General features: G+C 40.4%; 1 protein-coding gene across 2 annotated transcripts; it reads left to right on the top strand.

The window, feature by feature from the left end:
* The first annotated feature begins 2,765 nt into the window (after window positions 1-2,765).
* Window positions 2,766-19,505, top strand: LOC102234220 (SH3 domain-binding protein 5-like). 2 transcript variants are annotated; one of them, XM_023344541.1, is made up of 10 exons: window positions 2,766-2,968; window positions 3,079-3,169; window positions 3,395-3,457; window positions 8,735-8,863; window positions 14,407-14,571; window positions 14,684-14,814; window positions 15,092-15,134; window positions 16,261-16,477; window positions 16,600-16,953; window positions 18,423-19,505. In XM_023344541.1, exons 2-10 carry the CDS (start codon window positions 3,092-3,094, stop codon window positions 18,593-18,595), a joined length of 1,353 nt encoding a protein of 450 aa, XP_023200309.1. In that variant the 5' UTR covers window positions 2,766-2,968; window positions 3,079-3,091; the 3' UTR covers window positions 18,596-19,505. The 2 variants fall into 2 exon arrangements, with proteins under 2 accessions (XP_023200309.1, XP_005812246.1); XM_005812189.3 differs by having other exon boundaries at window positions 2,766-3,169.
* The last annotated feature ends 984 nt before the right edge of the window (window positions 19,506-20,489 follow it).

The following is a 20,489-nucleotide window of genomic DNA, read 5'->3' as shown; positions in this document are numbered from 1 at the left end:
AAATAACAATTCAAGCATGACTGATGATACATTTGAATGCAACAAAACTAGGGGTGCACCGATTGATCGGCCATTGGCCGATACTTAAGTGACATCGATTTTATCCACCGATCTTATTTAACTCTGCAAATGTCTGAAAATCAGCCACTATCCTGTCGTGCTCTGCTGTGAAAAGGGGCTGACAGAGAGACCTGCCCACCGGGTCACGTTGATAATAGTCACCCGACTGTTTGCAAGGAACTTGTCGTTATATTTGACAACTTTTAAGACAAACTAAATCAATATTGGCCAAACTGGCTTTTGGTGCACCTTTACTGTTCGGTTAATTGAACCCTCTAAATTGTTCTTAATTGTTGCTAAGTTGGCAACTTTATCGCTATATGGACTCTGAAAGAAAAAAAAAGGGATTAGCCAAAATTGGCTTTTTAAAATGGGTGATCAGTTAGAAAACTTCAATTCGTGTGCCCCCATAGTTAAAACTTTTAGTGTATTGAAGAAAGCCTTTTCGTACCCCTTGAACGTTTTCACTTCTTTTTACGCCATAGCCTTTATTAGATGCATGCAATGGAGCAACAACCATTTCTGCATATAGCTGTAAAGGAAGAAAATAAAAATCCAATGTTCATGCAACCGCTTTTCATTTTAGTAGCTTTGAATCGAATCCAATGCAACTAGTCACATGTGTCCTATGGGTCTGAGAGTCATTTAAGTCCAGCTGATTGGGAACAGAGAGTTTTACTGGAGAACATTAGCGAATAAACAGCATCGCGGAACAACAACAACAACAACCTAATCAGCACATCCAAGGCACTGAGTTTGAGTTTGCTGCACTTCATGGGAGATAAATCACACATTACCCTGCGTACACTATCCCCACATTGAAACATAGTAGTGGAAGCATCATGCTGCGGGGATGTTTTTCTCCGACAGGGTCATGGATGAGAAGAGAACGGAGGTGAAACATGTCAAAGTTTGAGACTGAAGTGGAGTTTCACCTTTCAGCAGGAAATTGGTGCTAAACATACGTCTAGAGTTAAAATGCAAGGATTTAGACCAGGGGAGGCCAAACTGTGGCCCGTGGGTCATTTGTGGCTCTTGAAATGATTTTGTTCGGCCCCAGACCACAGGTGGAACCATAACTTTACCAACAAAATAGAAAACAATTGACGACCCAAAATATTTGGAAATGTGTGGAAATTCTTTTTTTTTAATGTTTTGGACCTATATTGAGTTATAGATTATGTTAATATTTTGTTTATTGCCAAGTAGTCAAAAATAAAAAACAAACAAAAAAAGTTTTTTTTTTATTGAAGGAATGTTGTGGCTTATGAATAGTTTAAAATCGCCCGTTTTGGACCTCAGGACACTGTTGGTTTAGAAGATCAAAACATATTCCAGTGTTAGAATGGCCCAGTCAAAGTACAGACCTAAATCGTCTGAGAATCCGTGGCAATAATTGAAATTTTTATGTTCGCAGATTCTTTCCATCCACTTTGACTTACGTTGGGCCACTTCACAATCATGCAGTACCTTGTGTTACAAAAGATTTTCTATGTGACTGGACAGGCTGCAGCCCGCCACTGGCAGTAAACAGTATTTCTCAGTTTCCTAGAAATAGACAGATGCAGACAAAAGCAGTTTAACGGGATCTAGCATGCTGGGAGCCACTGCTGGAGAAAAAGCTCTGTTTACAGGAATCCAGACACTTCCAGTCCCACCCCGGAGTCCTGGCCACCAGATGGCGGAGAGGAACAACCGAAAAGTCCGTATTGTTGCAGAGTTCCAACAAGCTGGACATATTTCAGTTCAAGTCTCATCACAATGCTTTTACCAAAGTAAAGGCTTAGTCATACTTGTTATTTTAGAGAACAAACCCTCCAAATGCAGATCCATTTCCAAAGATTTTGTGGTATTTTTGTATTTTCGGAAATTTGTTTTGATTAGTTCTCAAATCATTTTCAGAGAGACCCCGGGAATCAAACCCAGGACCTTTTTGCTGCAAGGCAACAGTGCTACCAACTGCGCCACTGTGCAGCTTATATAAAAATATATATAAAATGCATATATATATGTGTGTGTGTGAGCGCGCGCGTGTGTGTGTACATGTATATAAAAATTTGTCTTCTTAATATGTTATTAAAGTATTTTGTAGACACATTTAAAATGCAGTCCAAATTCTGTCCCAGATTTTAACAACGACAAAATAAAACAATACCAAAGAAAAATTCACAAAAACACCTGAAGGTGAGAAGTTTGATGATATTTCAAATCTGAATAATAAAAAAATATTGGTATTGGTATCAATATCAGATCTGATATTGGTGATAGTGGTCATGTATTTATTTGTTAATGAATCAATACCAAAATATGCAGTATCTCACACCTAATACATGGTGGCGGCAGCATCATGCTGGGGGATATATTGACAACGGTAGATAGAGAGAATTGAAATGGTAGGTCAAGCATAATTTTTAAAAGACACTAGTTTAAGTATCTTTCGGTGTCACACCAAGCCCCCCTAAAATTTATTGTAATATAATTTTAATTAATTAATCGCTGACAGTTAATTTAAAGCAGTAACATAATGGGACATCTAGTGAAAATGTCCTGAAATCCCCCCCAAAAATTAAAAATTGCCGCCATATTTGGCAGCATTTTTCCAAATTTACCTTCTAACTTGAAATGTTTTCATTCGAAAACAAATGAAGCTTCCGCTTCAGTTTTATTTTTATTTTGAAGGCCCCAAACCGGAAACACTCATATTGATCAGCGTAGGTAAATTTCTTCTTCTTCTTCTTTGCAGTTCGTTCGCGAGCCGAAGTTATGGTCCTTCGCGAGCTGCTTGTGGACATCGCCGCGGCCGGACGCGGCGCTCTGCGGACCCCGCGGCCACCTCGCGTCCCGTCCGCCCAGTAGACCCTGCGAGCCCGCCGAGAGCGATGCAGGCTGCCGGGCGCTCTGCGTGAAGGTTAAACAGGGCGGACCGCTGCCAGACGCCCAGCAACCCCCCACTGTCTGCGCTGGAGACCCTCGCTTCTTCAAACACACACAAAAACCTTTTTTTTTTTTTTTTTGTAGCTATTCCCCGAGGATGGAGCGCGACGGGAATATCTGCGAGGACGATGCTCTGTGTGCCGAGGAGGAGGAAGAAGTAGATCCAAGAATCCAGGTGAGAGATGTCTGGAAAAGTTTTGATGAAACCTTCTTGTGAATAATTGATTGATGTATTATTTCGAGTACATTGAATCCATGTGTCTCTTTTAACGTGTTTTTTGGGGGTCAAATGCAGGGACACAGAGTTGGTAATTTGACTAAACAGAAGTCACTGCGCGTCGCCTCCATTCTGATCTAACGGTCTGCCTCTCTTTGTCCCTGCCGTGTTTTCTGTAAACAGGGAGAGCTGGAGAAGTTGAACCAGTCCACGGATGACATCAACCGCTTGGAGAGCGAGCTGGAGGTAGGAAAATATAATCAAATAAAGATGATCTGTATCACTACTGGGTCTCTCCTGCCGGGGTTAACAGCTTGAGATGTTTTCATTTAAACACAGGAGCATTCCTCTTTCAGTTGCAGTTCTGGTCGTTTTGAATCCTTTCTTCCCTCATTTTGTCGCGTTAATACCAAAAACACTCAGTATGTCCACGTCCCTCCTGTATAGTTAAGTGGAAGGAAAACAACAGCTGGGTTTCAAAACATGAAAAAAATGTATCTTCTGTGTCAATACTGTGTTTTTTTCCCCAGCAGATTCTCAATAAGATTTCGGCCGGGACTTTGACTGGGCCGTTATAGCATGTTTATGCTATTGATTTGAAACCTTCTGTTGAATCTTGGGCTTTTCCCTGCTCAAACACATCACTATTCTGCCACCACCGTGTTCCACAGTGGGAATGGTGTGTTCGGGGTCAGGCGTAGTGCTACTTTTAGCTGCGTTTATAAATCAAACACAGTTTGACTCAGTTAATTTAACTTATTTTTAATTTTAAAAATAAAATGCTTTTTTTTTTCATATAGTTTTGCAGTTTTACATTATTACTATGCACTGTTGTGTTGGTCTATTATAGAAACCCCAGTAAAATAAATAAAAGTTTGTGATTTTTAATATGACAAAATCACATGAAAGCTGTTGCTAGGTGCTTGACGCTTTCCTTAGCAACAGTGTTTTGGCTTTAAAACGGCTCAAGAGCCTCAGAAAGATGGAAAATTCTGGCCTCTTTCTATAGAAAAAAAAAATGGAACAGCTGCTTAATAGCACCTCTGTGGCAACTTAGAGACCGGTTGTTGCTCTCGCTATTGAACTGTTACTCCCTTCCCCTGATTGTGAAGGCAGAAATGAAATGCTTTTAAAGAGAAGGAAAGCTGTAAACTCTCAAAAGATTGATTGTTAGTAGACGGGATTTTTTTTTTTTTTTTATTGCTCTGGCTTGCGTTCAGATACAACCTAAACATTCCAGAGTGAGGCCACAGGTTTTCTTATCCTAAAAGTAGGCCTCTTCTGTTCCTCATCAAGAGAGGGTGGGATTAGCCTCCTTTTTTACTTTCTGTTTCCTGTTCTGTAATACAAAGAGAAAAAAGATTCTCTCTTCATTTGTAATGCACCGAGAATCCCATGTTTTGGAACGACGACTCGCAACTGTGACATTTAGCAACATCCTGAGGCTAAACGTTCAACAGCCAGGCTGCTTCCCTGCACTGCCAGCACATGATTAAGCAAGATGTGCTGTAGATCTACAGGATTTGGGGGGAAAAAAATCAGACAGTGAAGTTAAATCCTTGCTCAAACTGTGTGCGACGCTTCTGACACAGTTATAAAGCTCTCTTTTTGCTCCCACGAGTAGAACTGTGTGTGTGTGTATGTGTGTGTGTGTGTGTGTGTGTGCGTGCTACAGGAAGGATAATAAATACAAAAACCCTGGTAGAAATGTGTAAAATAAATTCAGCTTTTTTTGGAGCAGAGTAGCCTCACGCTGAATAAAAATTAAAACAATCCAACTTTTACTGGATTCGTTTTATCGCTGTTGTTGAGCTATTTTTGCTGCCGACTGGGCCGTATGTTTTGATGAATTACTCAAGGAAAAACCCCAGAGTCCGCCATGTCATCTTACAATCTTACACCTGATATAGAAACTTAGCGACACTAAGATAAGCTTTTCATAGCCGTTTCCTGTTTAAGAAGATCAAAACAAATCTACCTTATTCGAAGTAAATATTCTCTTTTCTCTCTCACTTTGAAGAATGGTTTAGAGAAATGGGTAATGTTATATTTATACCCCAACGAAACTGGTATTTGTGTAAGACTAGCAGAGAGAATAGACACTCTGATCAACTTAAAAAGATAACGGATAACTTGAAGAAAATGCTTCTATCTTATATGATTTATAGAAATTATTATGTTATGTTGGTGTAGTTGGTAACACTAGCCGCGTTGCCATTACAAATGTGCCTTGTCAACCACATTTTTCCGCTAATGTTGGAAAAAACGCAAATTTGCAATTGCGGTGTTTCCATTAAATACGAAACACAATTAGAATCACACATGAATAAGTTTGTTCACGTGATAAGTCATTAAAAAACATTCCGCGCCATAATCCTCCAACTACTTCCTGCCGTCGGCGTCTTCGTGTTTTTGCGAAATAAACCGATTTTGATCTTGCCAAGAAAACCAGCACATGCTAGTATCAAAGCTTTATTGAAAACCGAGGGATTTTTCACAATTGCCGTGTTTATCTAATTTATTTTCAAATCTAATTTATTTTCAAAATGTCAAATTGCGCAATTATGTGGTCAGTGGAAACGCAGCTATTGTTGCCTTGCAGCAAAAAGTCTGGGGTTTGAATCCCAGGAGGATGCATGTTCTCCTCATGCAAGCATGGGTTCTTTCTGGGTACTCTAGATTCATCTCATAGTCCAAAAATCGGACTGCTAGCTAGGGGTGCACTAAAAAATCGGCTTCAATTTTGAGAGATTGGCAATTGATTAATACTTTAATGTAATATCGATCTTATCTACCTGTACAAAGGTCTGAAAATCAACCACTGTCTCCTTTCTCTCTGTCAAGAGTGACGGCTAACTGAAGGACCCGCCAACCATGTCATGTTTGCTGATGCGCAATTAACAATAGTCACTGCACTGTTGCCAATTTAGCAAATTTCTCGCTATATTTAACAACTTTTCAGACAAAAAATGTCTGAAAAGTTTTTTTGTCTGAAACAAAAACCATTTGTTTCAGACAAACAGCCAAAATCAGAATCGGCATGTCGGGCTTTTTAAAAATCGGTGATCAGCTTAAAAACTGGAATCGGTGCCCCCATACTGCTAGGTCTCCCCTAACCCTGCAGGGATACATGTGGGTACACACTATGGATACATAGATGGTTGTTATACTGTATGTTCCAATAATTATGCCACCAGTGATTTTATTTTTCAACACGAGATTTTCTCACTGATTAAATGTGTGTATTAAAGATTGGATTTCCCTAAATTACTCAATGTGAAATTTGGTGTTCATAAAATATGAACTCGTTTCAATGCTTTTCTTTTAAGATCTTCACCTGTAAAGTTTGCTGTATGTGCAGCTGTACACAGGATTTACCTCCTGGATTCAAAAGCTGCATCATTATCTCAGTACAGGAATGGCTCGTCAGGAAGTGCTATGATGTCACAGGAAGTGCGCTTCCTGCGACGCCCTCTCCGTTTTCCTTCGTTAACCTCTCATTTGCTGCTCGGTCAGCTTGATGAACAGGATGCAGGTGTTGCCTTTTTATGCCCGGCTTCTCCAAATTACAGCCTCCCCAGACCACCAGAGGCGGCATCTCACACACGCGCACACACACACACACACACACAAACACTGATATGCAAACAGGTAGCAAATTACCTTTCAATTGCGTAAAAATGCAAATCTTCGAATACACAGCATTTGTTTGGGTTTCCACTCGCGCATTATCCTCACCAAAGCTCTGAGGATACCAGAGGATTAAGTTTTTAAAATTCTTCACACACATTGCTGACAGGTCATGAATGAAGGCAGCTCAATCCAGTAACCTGACTCTCTCTTCTCTCTGTGGTCATGGTTTTTATTCGTCACAATAAAAAATAGCATGAGTGTTTCTGCACAAGAGACCATCTAGAAAGTAGGAAAATGTTGACACAACCCTAGACTGCCAGAGAGGCTGTGATTACTGAAGGAGTTTTAGCTTTGGTTTGGAGTGTGCAACCTAAAAACGGTCAGAAATGCAGATTCCAGATGCCTGCACTGTTCTTATATCTCCTCTCCGCAAAATTACACACTAGGCTTCATTTTTGCACTATGAAGTTTTAAATTGTGGTGAATATTGTAGTCTCTAGCGAAGGTTTTCCACATGCAAGGGCTGAGTGATTTGGGGTCACCATGTTCCCATAACAGTTGCCAGACGATTTCAACATGTCAACTGGTTGTTAGGGAGCCACGCTAGGAAACAGTCAATTCTGTGCCATCGTAGCAACATGCACTGTTTGCTAAACTTGGTTGTTTGTGGTGTTTATTTATGTTTTATTTATTGTTTTGGGCCATCATGTTTTATTTAGGATATTTAAGATATCTTCCAGGTCCAGTTCAAAGTGTTTATATGTCTTAGACAGGGCGAACTTGCATTATCAATATACGACTTAAAAATGGTCTTAAGAACAAAAGTATTTTTCTTTATAGCATTAATTTCTGAGACAATTTATCATCCAGTGTTTTTTTTTATTGTGACAGGCCTAACTATGAGTTATAAGGGATAATACAGGATTACAGAACCCGAGTAACGCTCTGGAATCTCATAATACCTCATATTACCACTTAGCAAACAGTTTACACATCATAGTCCATGTTCATCCAATCTTAAAAATTGCAAAATCTGATGAAGATAATTACTGACTATTGATGTTGCACAATACCTTTGCTCGTAGTCATGGCATTGAATCTTATTGGGCAACACTTAAAGGGTAAGTGATGCAAAGCTCAGCCCTGGGGAAATCCCATAGCGAAGATCCCCTGCAGAGGAAAGGTGACAATTGTAAGCTACTCCCTTTTGATTCAGCAATCCCAGCAACATGATCTGTAACCTCACAATGGCCTGCCACATTTATTGTGCAGCTATAATCAGAAAGTGGGGCTAAAGTTGAAAACCTGATCAGAAGGGACCCCCAGATGTCATCAAATTAGTCACTTGGGTGCGACTCACTTCTCTTTGGAAGATGATTTTCAGCATCCGTTCACTGTTTAGATTCTTCTATATTTCATGTTTTATGCTACTTGTAACTAATAGATTTTAAGTAACAGACTTGTGATTTGAGATATATGTGTAGGCACATATTTCTCTGATCAAGTGATATTTTGGGGTTTTAAATAAAACATTTTCAGCATCCGCATAAGTAAAAACCCACTTAGTTCTGGTAGTTTAAATGCACACGACAAACAACCCAGGAGAGATTCACGATAATTAAATGTCTTGGAGATAAAGGACCTGGAATAGCATAATGGAAACATTGGAACATTTTCTGAGTTGGAGTTGTGCGTTTGTTAATAGAGCAATGAAATCTTGATTTATAAAAAGGCACAACAGAGGCCAACTTCAATCATGACCTCAAAGGTGACCCTTGCCTGGTTTCTGGTTATAATTAAAAAGTACCTGACCACTCAACAAACAATGTTTACCATGCAGGATTTGATAAGCTTATATATGCTGCCTTCTTTATGTCATCACATGTGCAGGACTTCCGCCAGAGGTTCCGAGCGGTGCTGGTGGAAGCGACAGTGAAGCTGGACGAAGTGTTGAAGAAAATCGGACGGGCTGTGGACGACTCCAAACCTTACTGGGAGGCCCGCAAAGTGGCAAGACGGGTACACGTACACACCCCCACATGCACACACACAGAGTACAGTCAAGCTGGATTGACTCTGAAGCTGACAGACACCAACGGCGAGTTTACTGAGGATTACTGACAAGTTTAAAGCACTCTACTTATATCTACTTAAAGGGAGCCATCACACGAGGGCTATTTTTGCTTCCTTGAGCTAACTTAGCATAAGTATACATTTACAAACTACTGATAGACTTGCAACAAATTTCATGTTCTTGCTCATTTTCTTTTATAGTTTTTTTAGTGCTTCCTGCACTGCTGTAGGTGGGTAGAACAACTTCCTGTGTGGTTTAAAACCCAAACTTTGCTTTTCTCGTTTGCAGAATACTTTACCAGCTAATCTTTAAAGCTAATGTTGATGCTTCAGTCTGATTGGATACAATAAGGAATTGTGAAATCCATCGCCTCCATGTCTTGGCCAAGGAATTGGGATCTTCTGAGTCAGACTTCAGACGGCTGACATTTGTGTGTCATAGCTGTGCTGAAATAGATTTGAGGATTTTGGTGTGTGTGTGTCCTTGCTTGTGTCTGTTTGTAAGGTAATGAGATAATACTGATGTGAGCAGCATTAGTTCTGATGTCAGCACGTGAGGGATAAACAGGGAGGATTTGAATGGTGATGGGACTCGTACTCACGTGACAAAATCCATCTTTAGGCGTTTAAGTATATATATGTGTGTCTGTATTTGTACTTGTTTTTAGGATTTAGTAGGACCTTGCTGGTACAAAAGAAGACCAATGGGGTTTATGGGGACCGAAGCCAGATCTTAATTCAGCTGACCCCTATTCTTAGGGTTAATGTTTGGGTTAGGTATAAATGTAGCTGGTAAATAGACCAAAGCCAATAAAGGCCTGAGGTCAAACAGAAAAATTGTGTGGGCACGATTTATGGATTAATATTTAATATATGACCCATTTCCAAAGGATTCAGATATGTCCTCACTGACCCTACAGCAAAAGAAATGTCAACAGTGGTTCCCCGACCCCCTTTCATCTGCCAATCTCATCCTCCCCATGTTAACCCCCTTACATTCCAGCAGACTGAGGCTGAGGGGGAGAGTGTAGGAATTTGCCCGGTCCGCTCTATCTTTTGTCCTTTTCACCCAGCATTCTCCTCAGTCTCACTGGCTGTCAGCGCGAATGTCTCTGCCCTCACTTGCAACCCTCATCCATCTTCATCCACTTGTGCCAACCCCACCCTTTGTCCCCAGACTCTATTGGAAGCAACAAACAGGACACACATCTGGAGTTGCTAGACTAGATGGAAAAAAAACTGAAATGAATCAGCTGGAGAGTGACACACCAGACACGAGAAGCATGTAGGGTGGGATGAGTGATCATGGAAAAATGTCACAAGGTTACAATGTGTTGGTTTTACAGAGCAAATATGTAGCGTTCTTTTGAAAAGCACCAAATATTAATTTTATTATGAAATCCTAACAAAGGTTGAAGCAAATTTACCTTTAACTCAAGGTAAATTGAGTTCATATTTTATCAACCATAAACTTATTTTATTAAAGAAAATAAACACAAAGTAGTACATAATGGTTATTTTAGTAATTGATTAATCTGTCAATTATTCTGATGATGAATTGTTTAATCTGGGAAAAAAAATTCCACATTCTTCAGATTTTTTGTTTAACCTCAGACTTATTTTATACAATATTAGAATATTAGAAATACATAAAAATGCAAATAAATAATTCAATTCCTTTTTTAAATAAGAAAATAAATGTAAATTATTTTTACGGAAAGCTAAGGCAGTGCTTTCTCTTCTGGGTGGAATATATTTCCAGACAAAGTTTTTTTTTTATCTTAAATGCAAAACATATATATTTTAGTGATGTTTTGGCTGAATTACTGCTCTGAGTATATATTCTTTCATCAAATGGTCTTTTTTTGAGTTTGTCTTCTCCAGTTAGCAATAAATAAATTACTATATTAGTTCATGATTATTTCAATAACTAATTCATCACGTTCCATCAGATTTTGTCTTCTTAGCACAACATAATTTTGAAGTGAAAGATAAATTGTTTTCCCAATTTCTTTAAGTATAAGGGTAAAACGTGGTATGCATTTGCAGCCCATTGAGTCAGAACCATGTGGAACCATCTATCACACTAACTTCTGAAGTACAAATGTCTCTACCAGCTTTGCTCAACTAGAGACCGAAATTTTTGCACATTATGGAATGGAGGGTGTCCATGTTTACTTCTTTTTGCAAGAGCAAAGAAGGGAGGAAGCACATATTTAGCAAGTTTGGTCATAGACCACAGCCTGGGTTGTTTCTGTGGCAGCAAGGAAAAGACACCAATTTTGTCTGAGAAAAAGATTTGTCTTAGCTTTGATCTTCACTTTGACATAAAAACAGCAATGATGGACGGAGCTTCAGAGTCTTAGTTCATCTTCTGTTTGTGCCACGCAGTTTCACCTCATCAAATATCCATCATCCTCCGTCTGTTGTCCTCTTTTACACCCCGGGAAATGGGTCATGCACAGAGGAAAAGGCAAAGGATTCCTTTTTGTAGCTGCATTTCTCATAATAATTATTATTAATTTAAAAAGGTGCCAGCTTTTATCTTTTTTCATAATAAATAAAACCAGCATGTACATGGTACATGTAATTATTTTTGTGTCCTATTCCCAATTTAGTTTTCTTCCTTCACCACATTTCACTGCATTTTAAGTCCCATGTAACACTATCCCCTGTTTTTTTTTTTTACAAAGGTCTTCTTGGGTAGAATAGTTAGTCAGTCAACTCACTTTAATGAGAAGCAACCCCACCCATGTATCCGGATACTTCTCTGTTTGCACAACACAGGGGTCGTGGAAGCTTTTACCTTTTCTGATCTAAACAAATGATTTTCCATATGTAAAAAACAAGCAAAAATACTCTTTAGAAAATATAACTTTGCACTGATCTTCTGCTGCCCCTCCTTCTTCCTGAAGAATTTCAGTATGTCCTTGACAGTGGTTTCTATGCTAATCTTCTTGTTCCTAAGCTGTTCTCCGTACGTTTTTACCTTACGGCGTTGTGCCTCTGGTAACAACATGATGGCGAAGTCTAAGTAGGAGATGGTTCTAGAAGCTTACCAGACCTGCTTGAACGTCCTGAAGCTTTATTTATTACAGGAAAACGTTTACAATTTATAATGAAATAATTTCAAACATAAATAATACAATAATAATGAGTACTCACCATACCTTTGTTCTGTTGCTTCTCCTATACACTGTATGTATGTATGTATGTATTTGATCATTTTGTTACATATTCCTTATTCTTATTTTTGGTAAACTGCTGAATACGACATCTTAATATTTGAAATAAAATCTATTGTCTACTATCATAAGTCTGTAGTTACAGCTGCAATAATAATCTTGAAATTGACTGAGATGCTGTCACGGTGTCTCTTGTTTCCAGGTTTTGCATTCCAGCTTTACCTCCGTTTTCAATTTAGTTTGGACGGTACTGTTATTTCACACCAAAGTAATAAGTTCGAAAGTAGTGCATGATAGGAAAAGTAAACACCCATGCTGCAAAGAGGAACCTTTCCTGAATGTTCTGAAATCGCTGCCAACTCACTTTTGTCATTTTTCCATCTTCACCGTTAGATTTTAAACGCACAACTTTGCAAAAATTATTTTTACCTCATGCAAAGTCATCTAATCCAATAGTTTCCGTAACAGAATCACGATGACCTTTAGCTTATTCATCTGACGCGAGTGGGTCCAGATATGTACTGGGGGTGGGGGGCTTGGCGATAATCTCCATATTGACTGTGGCAGTGGGCAAGCAGAGGCCACTGACAGCATGTCAGAGCCCCTCAGAGACAAAGTGTCTGTTTGTCTGCTGGATCAAGGCACGCTTGTCTTTCTGAATGAGTGTTTGTGCCGTGGTACACCGTGGTAAATCCTCTTAGTTTCTCCTTGGCTGTCAAAAAAAATCCTCCACGGATCCTTCAAAGCATGCATAGAAATGACAAACATGCCCACAGGAGCAGAAGAAGAATACTCTATATGGAGAAACATTTTCATATCTCAATGTCACTTACAAACTTGTAACAACCTGCTATTTTTGGTTTTTTTTTAATGCATACCAAGAGTAACTTTGCAGTACGGAGTCTATGCAGCAGTTTGGGTCAGGGAAAGTGATGGGAATGAGCTGGATTCCTGTAAACAATGTGGAGCGTGTTTTTCCTCAGAAGTGGTTCCCAGCATGCTAAAAACGATTAAAGTAGCTTTTTTTCCCTGGGTCTGTTTATATCCGACCAACTAAAAGACGTTTTATGAGCAGCAGACAGCGCAGGCTGTACTTCTTCACATTTGGTCTCCTTTAATGTAAACTTGAATGTATGTTATCTGGATTTTATTTGATAGACTAACAGAAAGCAGAGTGTAGATTTTAGTGGAAGAAAAATATATATATTTGGCTTTAAATTCTTTATTTTTTTAATGCACAAATGTGGGATGCGTTCGTATTCATCCACTGTGGATTTAATGCCTTGTTGTAGGGTGGGCACTTATCGTATTGTATTGCATCGTTTATCATTTATTGCAATAAATTCAAACTGTCTCTATTGTTTGGATGGTTAACTTTACTATTTGTTTCCACTGTTTTTTCATTGAGTGTATCAATAAATTACAAAATATAATTAAATGTAGCTACAGAGAGCAATTTAGTGATACAAATCATATTTTTTCTGAGACTGTTGTCCAAAGGAAGCATATTGCATTGTTTTTCAAGAGCAGTATTTGTGTTTGTGGAGCTGGGATTGCTGTGCCATTCAGTCATTTAAAGTTACCTAAAAAATTAGTAATAAATAATTCTTATTGTCAGTTTTATCATTATCACAATAACACTATAAAATATTGTGATAAAACTTTAAGTAAGTATCGCCGACCCCTACTTTGTAATAGCACCTTTTTCTACGATGCCATCTGTCGTACTCACCTAAAAATAATGAAGTAACATGACAACATGTGGAAATGTTCATATGCACTATACAACTGCTCTGGAGTACCTAAAACCTCTTCGTAAAACAGTACTTCACCATAAAAATTGCTCATTAGACCACAATGAAAGGCTAAATAATAATAATAATAATAATGTAAGAAGTATTCTTTATATGAGATTCTAATCTATCTTTAAGTTGAAACTACAGCTCTCTTGCTAAAATATGTGCAGGTCTAAGCTGAATAGTGTCACTGAGAGGGACCAGTGGTGTACACAGACTGAAAACTTTTCTCATCAAGTGTTTTGGTAGAAAGAGAGAAAAGAAAAAGGCAATAAATCATGCAAATAAAAATGATTGAGCCCACTTTAGTTTATCATGCAATTAATTGATTTATTGCTTATTGCAATAGGCATAAGCAATAAACACATTATACGCTGTGAAAAAAAAAAACTTCAGAAGGGCACACTTCTTTTGGTCCACAGGAAAAAAGTCTATCTGTACACGTCTCTGAGTGGGACTCCTTGTTTCCAGTGAGTCGTAACCGTGACTTCCTGTTTTGGCGCCACAGGCCCAGGTCGAAGCCCAAAAAGCCACCCAAGAATTCCAGCGGGCGGTGGAGATCCTGCGGGCAGCGAAGGAGACCATCGCCCTGGCTGAGGAGAAGCTTCTGGAGGAGGACACCCGTCAGTTTGACTCCGCCTGGCAGGAAATGCTCAACCACGCCACCCAGAGAGTAAGTACGCCCGGGTCGACTCACCCGCAAAGAGGGTCCATCCTAACATCCTGCTAAACCACGGCGTCTATTAACAGTTCCGGCGTGCTCTCTGTCCGGATTTGGCTTTCAGGTGATGGAGGCGGAGCAGGCGAGAACGCGGAGCGAAGCCGAACACAAAAAGACAGCAGTCAACTACAACTCCAGCATCGGCCACATGAAGCAGATCGAGAAGAAGCTGAAGCGCTCCATAAACAAATCCAGGTCAGCGCTTCCATTCTGATTGGCTGGAAATGACGCTCACAGGTTTCACTGCCCCTCTTTGGGCCTCTTTAGTGTTATGCAAGCGCGCTGAAAAATAGAGAGCTCTTTAAGCGTCACCTGATGCACTCCAGATGTTCCGTGTGTTGATTGGACAGCTTTGGGTTGTGCTCCCTTTTTGAGAGACAAGGAATGTGACTTTTTAACAGAAGACTGTTTTTTTTCTTCTGACAGTTTTTTCCCCCCTCTCAACCTTGTCTCCCTTTTTCTTCCTTTGCAGACCGTACTTTGAACTGAAAGCTAAATATTATCTACAGCTTGAGGTATGTATATAGAAAGCTTGTAGATTTTAGCTGAACTTCTAAACATCCAACTGTGAACTATCGCAACATTGTTATGTATTAGAAATGTATTTATTATATTTATGTACTTTCTTAATTTAGTTATGGTTCTAAATTAACTACATTAATTTAGTTACCTGACATCCAGAATGTCAGTTACTTTTAAAGTACCTCTGGTAGTGTGAAAATCCTGCAGAAAGCTGTTTATTTCACCAAGTCTCATTCGCACCATAAGCAATAATGAGTTGTTTGGTCCCACAAAAATGTCTAAATAGCTTTGGTTTTTTTGTTTGTTTTATTTATGTGGGAAAAAATCCCTATGAAATCTCAAAGCAACAGGTAGGGGAGGGGAGTGGGCCACCACTAGTTAAAACCACACTCTGTCAAAACATAGTAAAGTGTGTCTCATGTATACCATTGCAACTCAAACTTGAGCCTTTATAGCCACATAAAGACAGTTACAAAGTCGGCTTTCTATCACCTAAAGAACATTTCCAGGATTAGAGGACTAATGTCTCAGCAGGATCTGTAGAAACTCACTCATGCGTTTGTCTTTAGCCGCATTGATTACTGCAACAGTATCTTCACAGGCCTGCCTAAAAAAATATCAACCCTTCAGCTGCAGCTCATCCAGAATGCTGCTGCTCGCGTTCTCACTAAAACCAGGAAGATAGAAAACAACACGCCAGTTTTAACGTCCCTACACTGGCTCCCTATAGCTCAGAGAATAGACTTTAAAATACTGTTGCTAGTTTATAAATCACTGAATGTCTAAAAGAAGCAGCATTTATTTATAATGCTCCACTAATGAAGAACAAACTTCAGAAAACTGCCAAAACACTAAATTCCTGTAAATGAAATCATGTGTTTAGAGTGTCCTTTGATTAATAACAACTGGAACATTCATGAATATATTTAATGTACATTAGTTTGTTCATTTTGATGATGGCATTTGACAAAATTGAATGTGTATTGCTTCTGTTATAATTGGTCACTCTTATGTCTTTACCGTGTGAAGCACTCTGAACTGCCTTGTTACTGAAATGTGCTATACTAATAAACTTGACTCCAGTTTTTTGCCTGATGTTTGATTCTGGGTTTTTCACAGCAACTGAAGCAGCATGTTGACGACCGTCAGGCCAAGCTCGTGGTCGCCAAGTCCGAGTACCGCGCAGCGCTACGCAGCCTGGAGAGCATCTCGGAGGAAATCCACGCGCACCGGCGCTCCCACGCCATGGGAACCAGGGAGCGAGGCGTGGGCGCCGAGGTCGACGAAGGTCACGACGACATCGCCAACTTCAAGATGGAGTCAGACGGCCTGTCTAGTAAGTGTTTGAAAATGTCCCTCTTTCGCCCCTCTTTGTCGATCCATGTTTGTGTTTTTTGTTGGTGCACCTTCGTGGCCTGCATGTTTAATGGTGTGTGTGTGTGTGTGTGTTTATTTCAGTGGTGTCAGTTTCAGTTGATGAAGAGAGCAGTCGCAGCTCAGAGGAGGAGGAAGACACCCACACTACCTCCTTGTGCCGAACGACGCCCTCCTCGCCTTCTTCTTCGTATTCCCATCCCTCCACCTCCGCCTCCACTCCCATGAGCATGCCCCGCTCGTCCGGCTACCCTCCTTTCTCCTTCCTCGCCGCTTCTTCCTCCTCCTCCTCGTCTTGTCCTGAAGGTCTGGAGTCAGAGGCCCTCTGCGCCTCTCACGGCCCAGACCTGATGTGCAGTTCCGGTCATGTCTCACCTGTCCTGGGCCCTCGCAGTCAGTGCAGTGGAGCTTCCTCCCCAGACTGCGATCAGGAGAGAGGTGTGTAGTAGAATAACAGCACACGAAATATTACAGTAGGTCGTTAAATATAGGAAATGATTTCCCTGCCCGCCTTGTTTCTATCTTTTACTGGGTATTTCCCATTTACACACCTTCAGTATAGAGACTGAAAGTCATTAGTATTGCACTCATGAATATGCTTTCCGGTGTCATATAAATTTAAAATGCTACAATTTCTTTTTGTGGTGAAAAAAATCTCTATGAATTCTCAAAGCAACAAGTGGGGGAGGGGACTGGTTTTAGGAATGTGCTTTCCTGTGTCAGAAATGTGAAATGCCATATGCCAGCTAGGGCCGGGCAACAAAACAACAACAATAACGGCCGCAATAGAAACGTGACTTATATCAATAGAAAATACGTCTGATAGAATATTAATCGTTTCACTGAACTACGATCCAGAACTGCACAGCATTCTGGGGAATGGAGGCAGCCTGTCACGGCTAGCTAAGCAAGGTGGTTGGCATCAACTACTTCTCTTCCTCTTTGGTAACAGCGGCAGCTTTTTCTCTCTGCTAGCTTAGCAGCGGTTTGCAGAAACGGATGCAGTAGAGGAAACCACTATTGTCCAAACAGCCAGAAAAAACCCTGGAACTTTATGATACCTCATGAAAAAGAATTTAAACTTTAGTAAAGGCCTGATGGCAAAGTTTAAGGATTATGAAACATCTTAGAATCTCAGAATAGCTGAATACCACTAGCTGGCTTACTCCGATATGTAACCAAAGATTGCTGTCGAGTATGCTGTAAGGAGTACTGCAACGGTAACTGGCACCGGCAGAACCAGAGACACAGTTTGCTTGGAATGTAATGCAGCAAACATATTGTGCATAAATTATCAAGATAAAACTGCACTGGAAAGCGAGTCAGATGTCAACACTAATTTTCCTACGTTTTGAGTCAGATACTCGTTTTCTAGAAAGCAGATTTTTCTGCACCAGGTCTAAAATCCAACCTTAACCTTAACTCACCCCCGGTCTTATAGCAACGCTCAGGATTTCGAATGCAGATGTAATAGTCACGGAGTGGGGTCAGACCGTCAGATCCCAAAACCACACACACTACAAAAAGCACACGCGGGGTTAGTGCGACCCTATCGGACTGCGCACAGAGTAAAAATCTTGCAGGGTCCAATTCACCCCATCTCTTAAGACCATGGGAGGGTTAAACAAACTGCTTTTTGGCTTGAAATGACTGGATTTATATGTTTTGAAAACATATTTCCTTACAAAGCCCCTGCAAAGACTGAAATGCTTTTTTTATTTATTTGGAAAACCACGCATCAGTTTACTTCCACTTAGTGATTCTGTGCTGCTTCGTGTTGGTCTATCACACACAAAATTAAAAATAAACATTCAGTGGCTGTGAACAGTCCTCTGTAGACAGTTGGCCTTCCCCGCCTCCAGCAGGTAAATTTTGAACCAGTTTTTCCTCTTCCCTCTGCGTTGCAGGCGACAGGGCGGAGGGAGCCGAGGCCTCTTTAGAGGGCGGCCTCAGCAAGCTCGCCTTGACCGCCTCCCGAAACCCCGGCGAGTCCGAGGACGAGGAAGATCCGCATTACATCAACCCTGAACTTACCTCCCCCAGCTCCGCCGCCTCTGTTCTGCTCTTGAACGGCGTCTAAAGAACTTAACTCGGGACTCACCGACAGAGCGGGACACTGAAGTGCGACTGAAAGAGACAGCAAGAGCTGAAGCTGCTCTCCTGCATGACTCCCCGTCTCAGTGTTGTGTACACATCAGTGTTGATGGTGTCTTTACCATCGTTATACCCTCTTCGAGGATTTTCTGAAGCCGTGTGGACATGATAAACATCAGCGGGTGGAGGACATCGGACAGCGAGTGGATTTCTGTAGTGTTAATGCTGGTATTATCAAAGGGCATTAAAGGTTTCTACCTGAAACTCCTACGGTTTCCTGTTGGATTGACTTTCTTTGCTCCACGTTCGCAAAGAGACCTCCATTCTAGGCTTGCGTGCCATAACACGGAGATGTAGATTTCCTTTTAGAGGTTCTAACGCTATGCAGTGACGTGTCCGACCTAATCCTTACTGTAACCAGAGATCGGCATTGTACCACCTGAGGATACGGACGGGACAGAATCGAGCCGCCATTTATTTTTCGGTCTCGATGTTGAAAAGTGTATGGTGTCGATTTTTTTGGAGCGATGTGAGGGAAGCAACTGGAAGAAACTCTGAGCACTAAAGAGACTTTCAGCTTTAGCTACATAGACTTAGCATTTAGCTACATAAACAGTCTTCCATTGGGACTTGTGAAAGAGTGAGTGAATGTGTTACTGAGTGAAAAGTTCAGAGAGGATTCTGAGGTTTCTCTGTGTCGCTGAGTGGATGATTTAGTTTGTTGTTTTGACTGTGTGTGTTGTGTGTTTTGGACAGTTGTTCAGCTATTACCCCGTGTTAGAGATATTTTATATTTATACTCATGTATTCTTGTATATGAAACATGTTTTGTGGTTACTGTTGTAATTGTTTAGCACAAGATAAGCATTAAACTTGGGATTCGTGTAACTTTTCAATGAGTGGAAATTGTTCTTCTGCAGCATTTCTGTAAAGGCCAAGAATTACTGACCTTTATCATTTCATACAAAGCATGTCTATTTTTTTATCTTCATGTCACGTTTCACTTTAAAATCCACAGTTCTAACAGCTCAATCAATGACCGAGGGCTACATTACTCTTCATTTTGATTTTTTTCCCTAATTTAAGACAAAGTTCAATTGTATTATGCATGCTGTGGTGTTTCCCACTTCTTCATAATATTTTAAGGCAAAAAATACATCTCCACATTTTCTCTCATCACACACACAAGCTTCTGTACATTCATGGGATTTTATGGAACAGACAAACACAGTGCCGAATAACAGAGTTGTGAGCAAATGATAACAGAAGGAAATAACTGGTATGCGTCTTGCCTCTAAGTAAAATCCAACGCAACCAATTGCCTCCAGAAGTCCCCTATTGTAAAACAGAAGTCGTCGCCTAGTAGTTTAACGTTCTACAAAGGCCTCAGAGGCAGAGCATTAGTGAAGTTGGAGCTTTATATAGACAAAGGAACATCCCAGCCGTGTCAGAGAAACTTCTAACATGGTTGGGGGAGCTATTGTACATCCCACCGTTTGGACGTCTCAAGAAGCTTTGTTTACTCCTGTCATCTGAAAGTGAGAAAAGCCTAGGGAGACGGGGTCATCCAGCTACACTCACAGGCTGGGAAGGAGGACAACCACCAGCCTAGAGGAGCTCAGGTGGGACAATACGATGACCGGACAACGATTAATTGTGAACTTCACAAATCTGGTCTTTATGGAGGAATGGCAAAAAGGAATGTTTTCAAAGTTTTCCAAAAGCCATGTAGGAGATGCAACAAATTCTCTTCTTGAGTGGGACATGGAGGTGGCCTGAATTTATAAGAAAATGGATGGATGGTCCAGTCCAAGTCTAAACCTAAATCCAATTGACAAATTGTAGTGAGACCTGTAAATTGATGTTAATGGGAGGTTTTT

This window comes from Xiphophorus maculatus, chromosome 13, assembly GCF_002775205.1.
Source record: "Xiphophorus maculatus strain JP 163 A chromosome 13, X_maculatus-5.0-male, whole genome shotgun sequence".
In the NCBI taxonomy this organism is placed as follows: Eukaryota; Metazoa; Chordata; class Actinopteri; order Cyprinodontiformes; family Poeciliidae; genus Xiphophorus; species Xiphophorus maculatus.
This window is presented reverse-complemented; position numbering and strand designations above follow the sequence as displayed.

Excerpts from the sequence above, each read along its gene's own strand:
- LOC102234220 (XM_023344541.1), top strand. The coding sequence starts at position 3,092 with ATGGAGCGCGACGGGAATATCTGCGAGGACGATGCTCTGTGTGCCGAG. Across the intron at positions 14,815-15,091 it reads CGCTCCATAAACAAATCCAG|ACCGTACTTTGAACTGAAAG; the intron begins GTCAGCGCTTCC and ends CTTCCTTTGCAG. Across the intron at positions 15,135-16,260 it reads AATATTATCTACAGCTTGAG|CAACTGAAGCAGCATGTTGA; the intron begins GTATGTATATAG and ends GGTTTTTCACAG.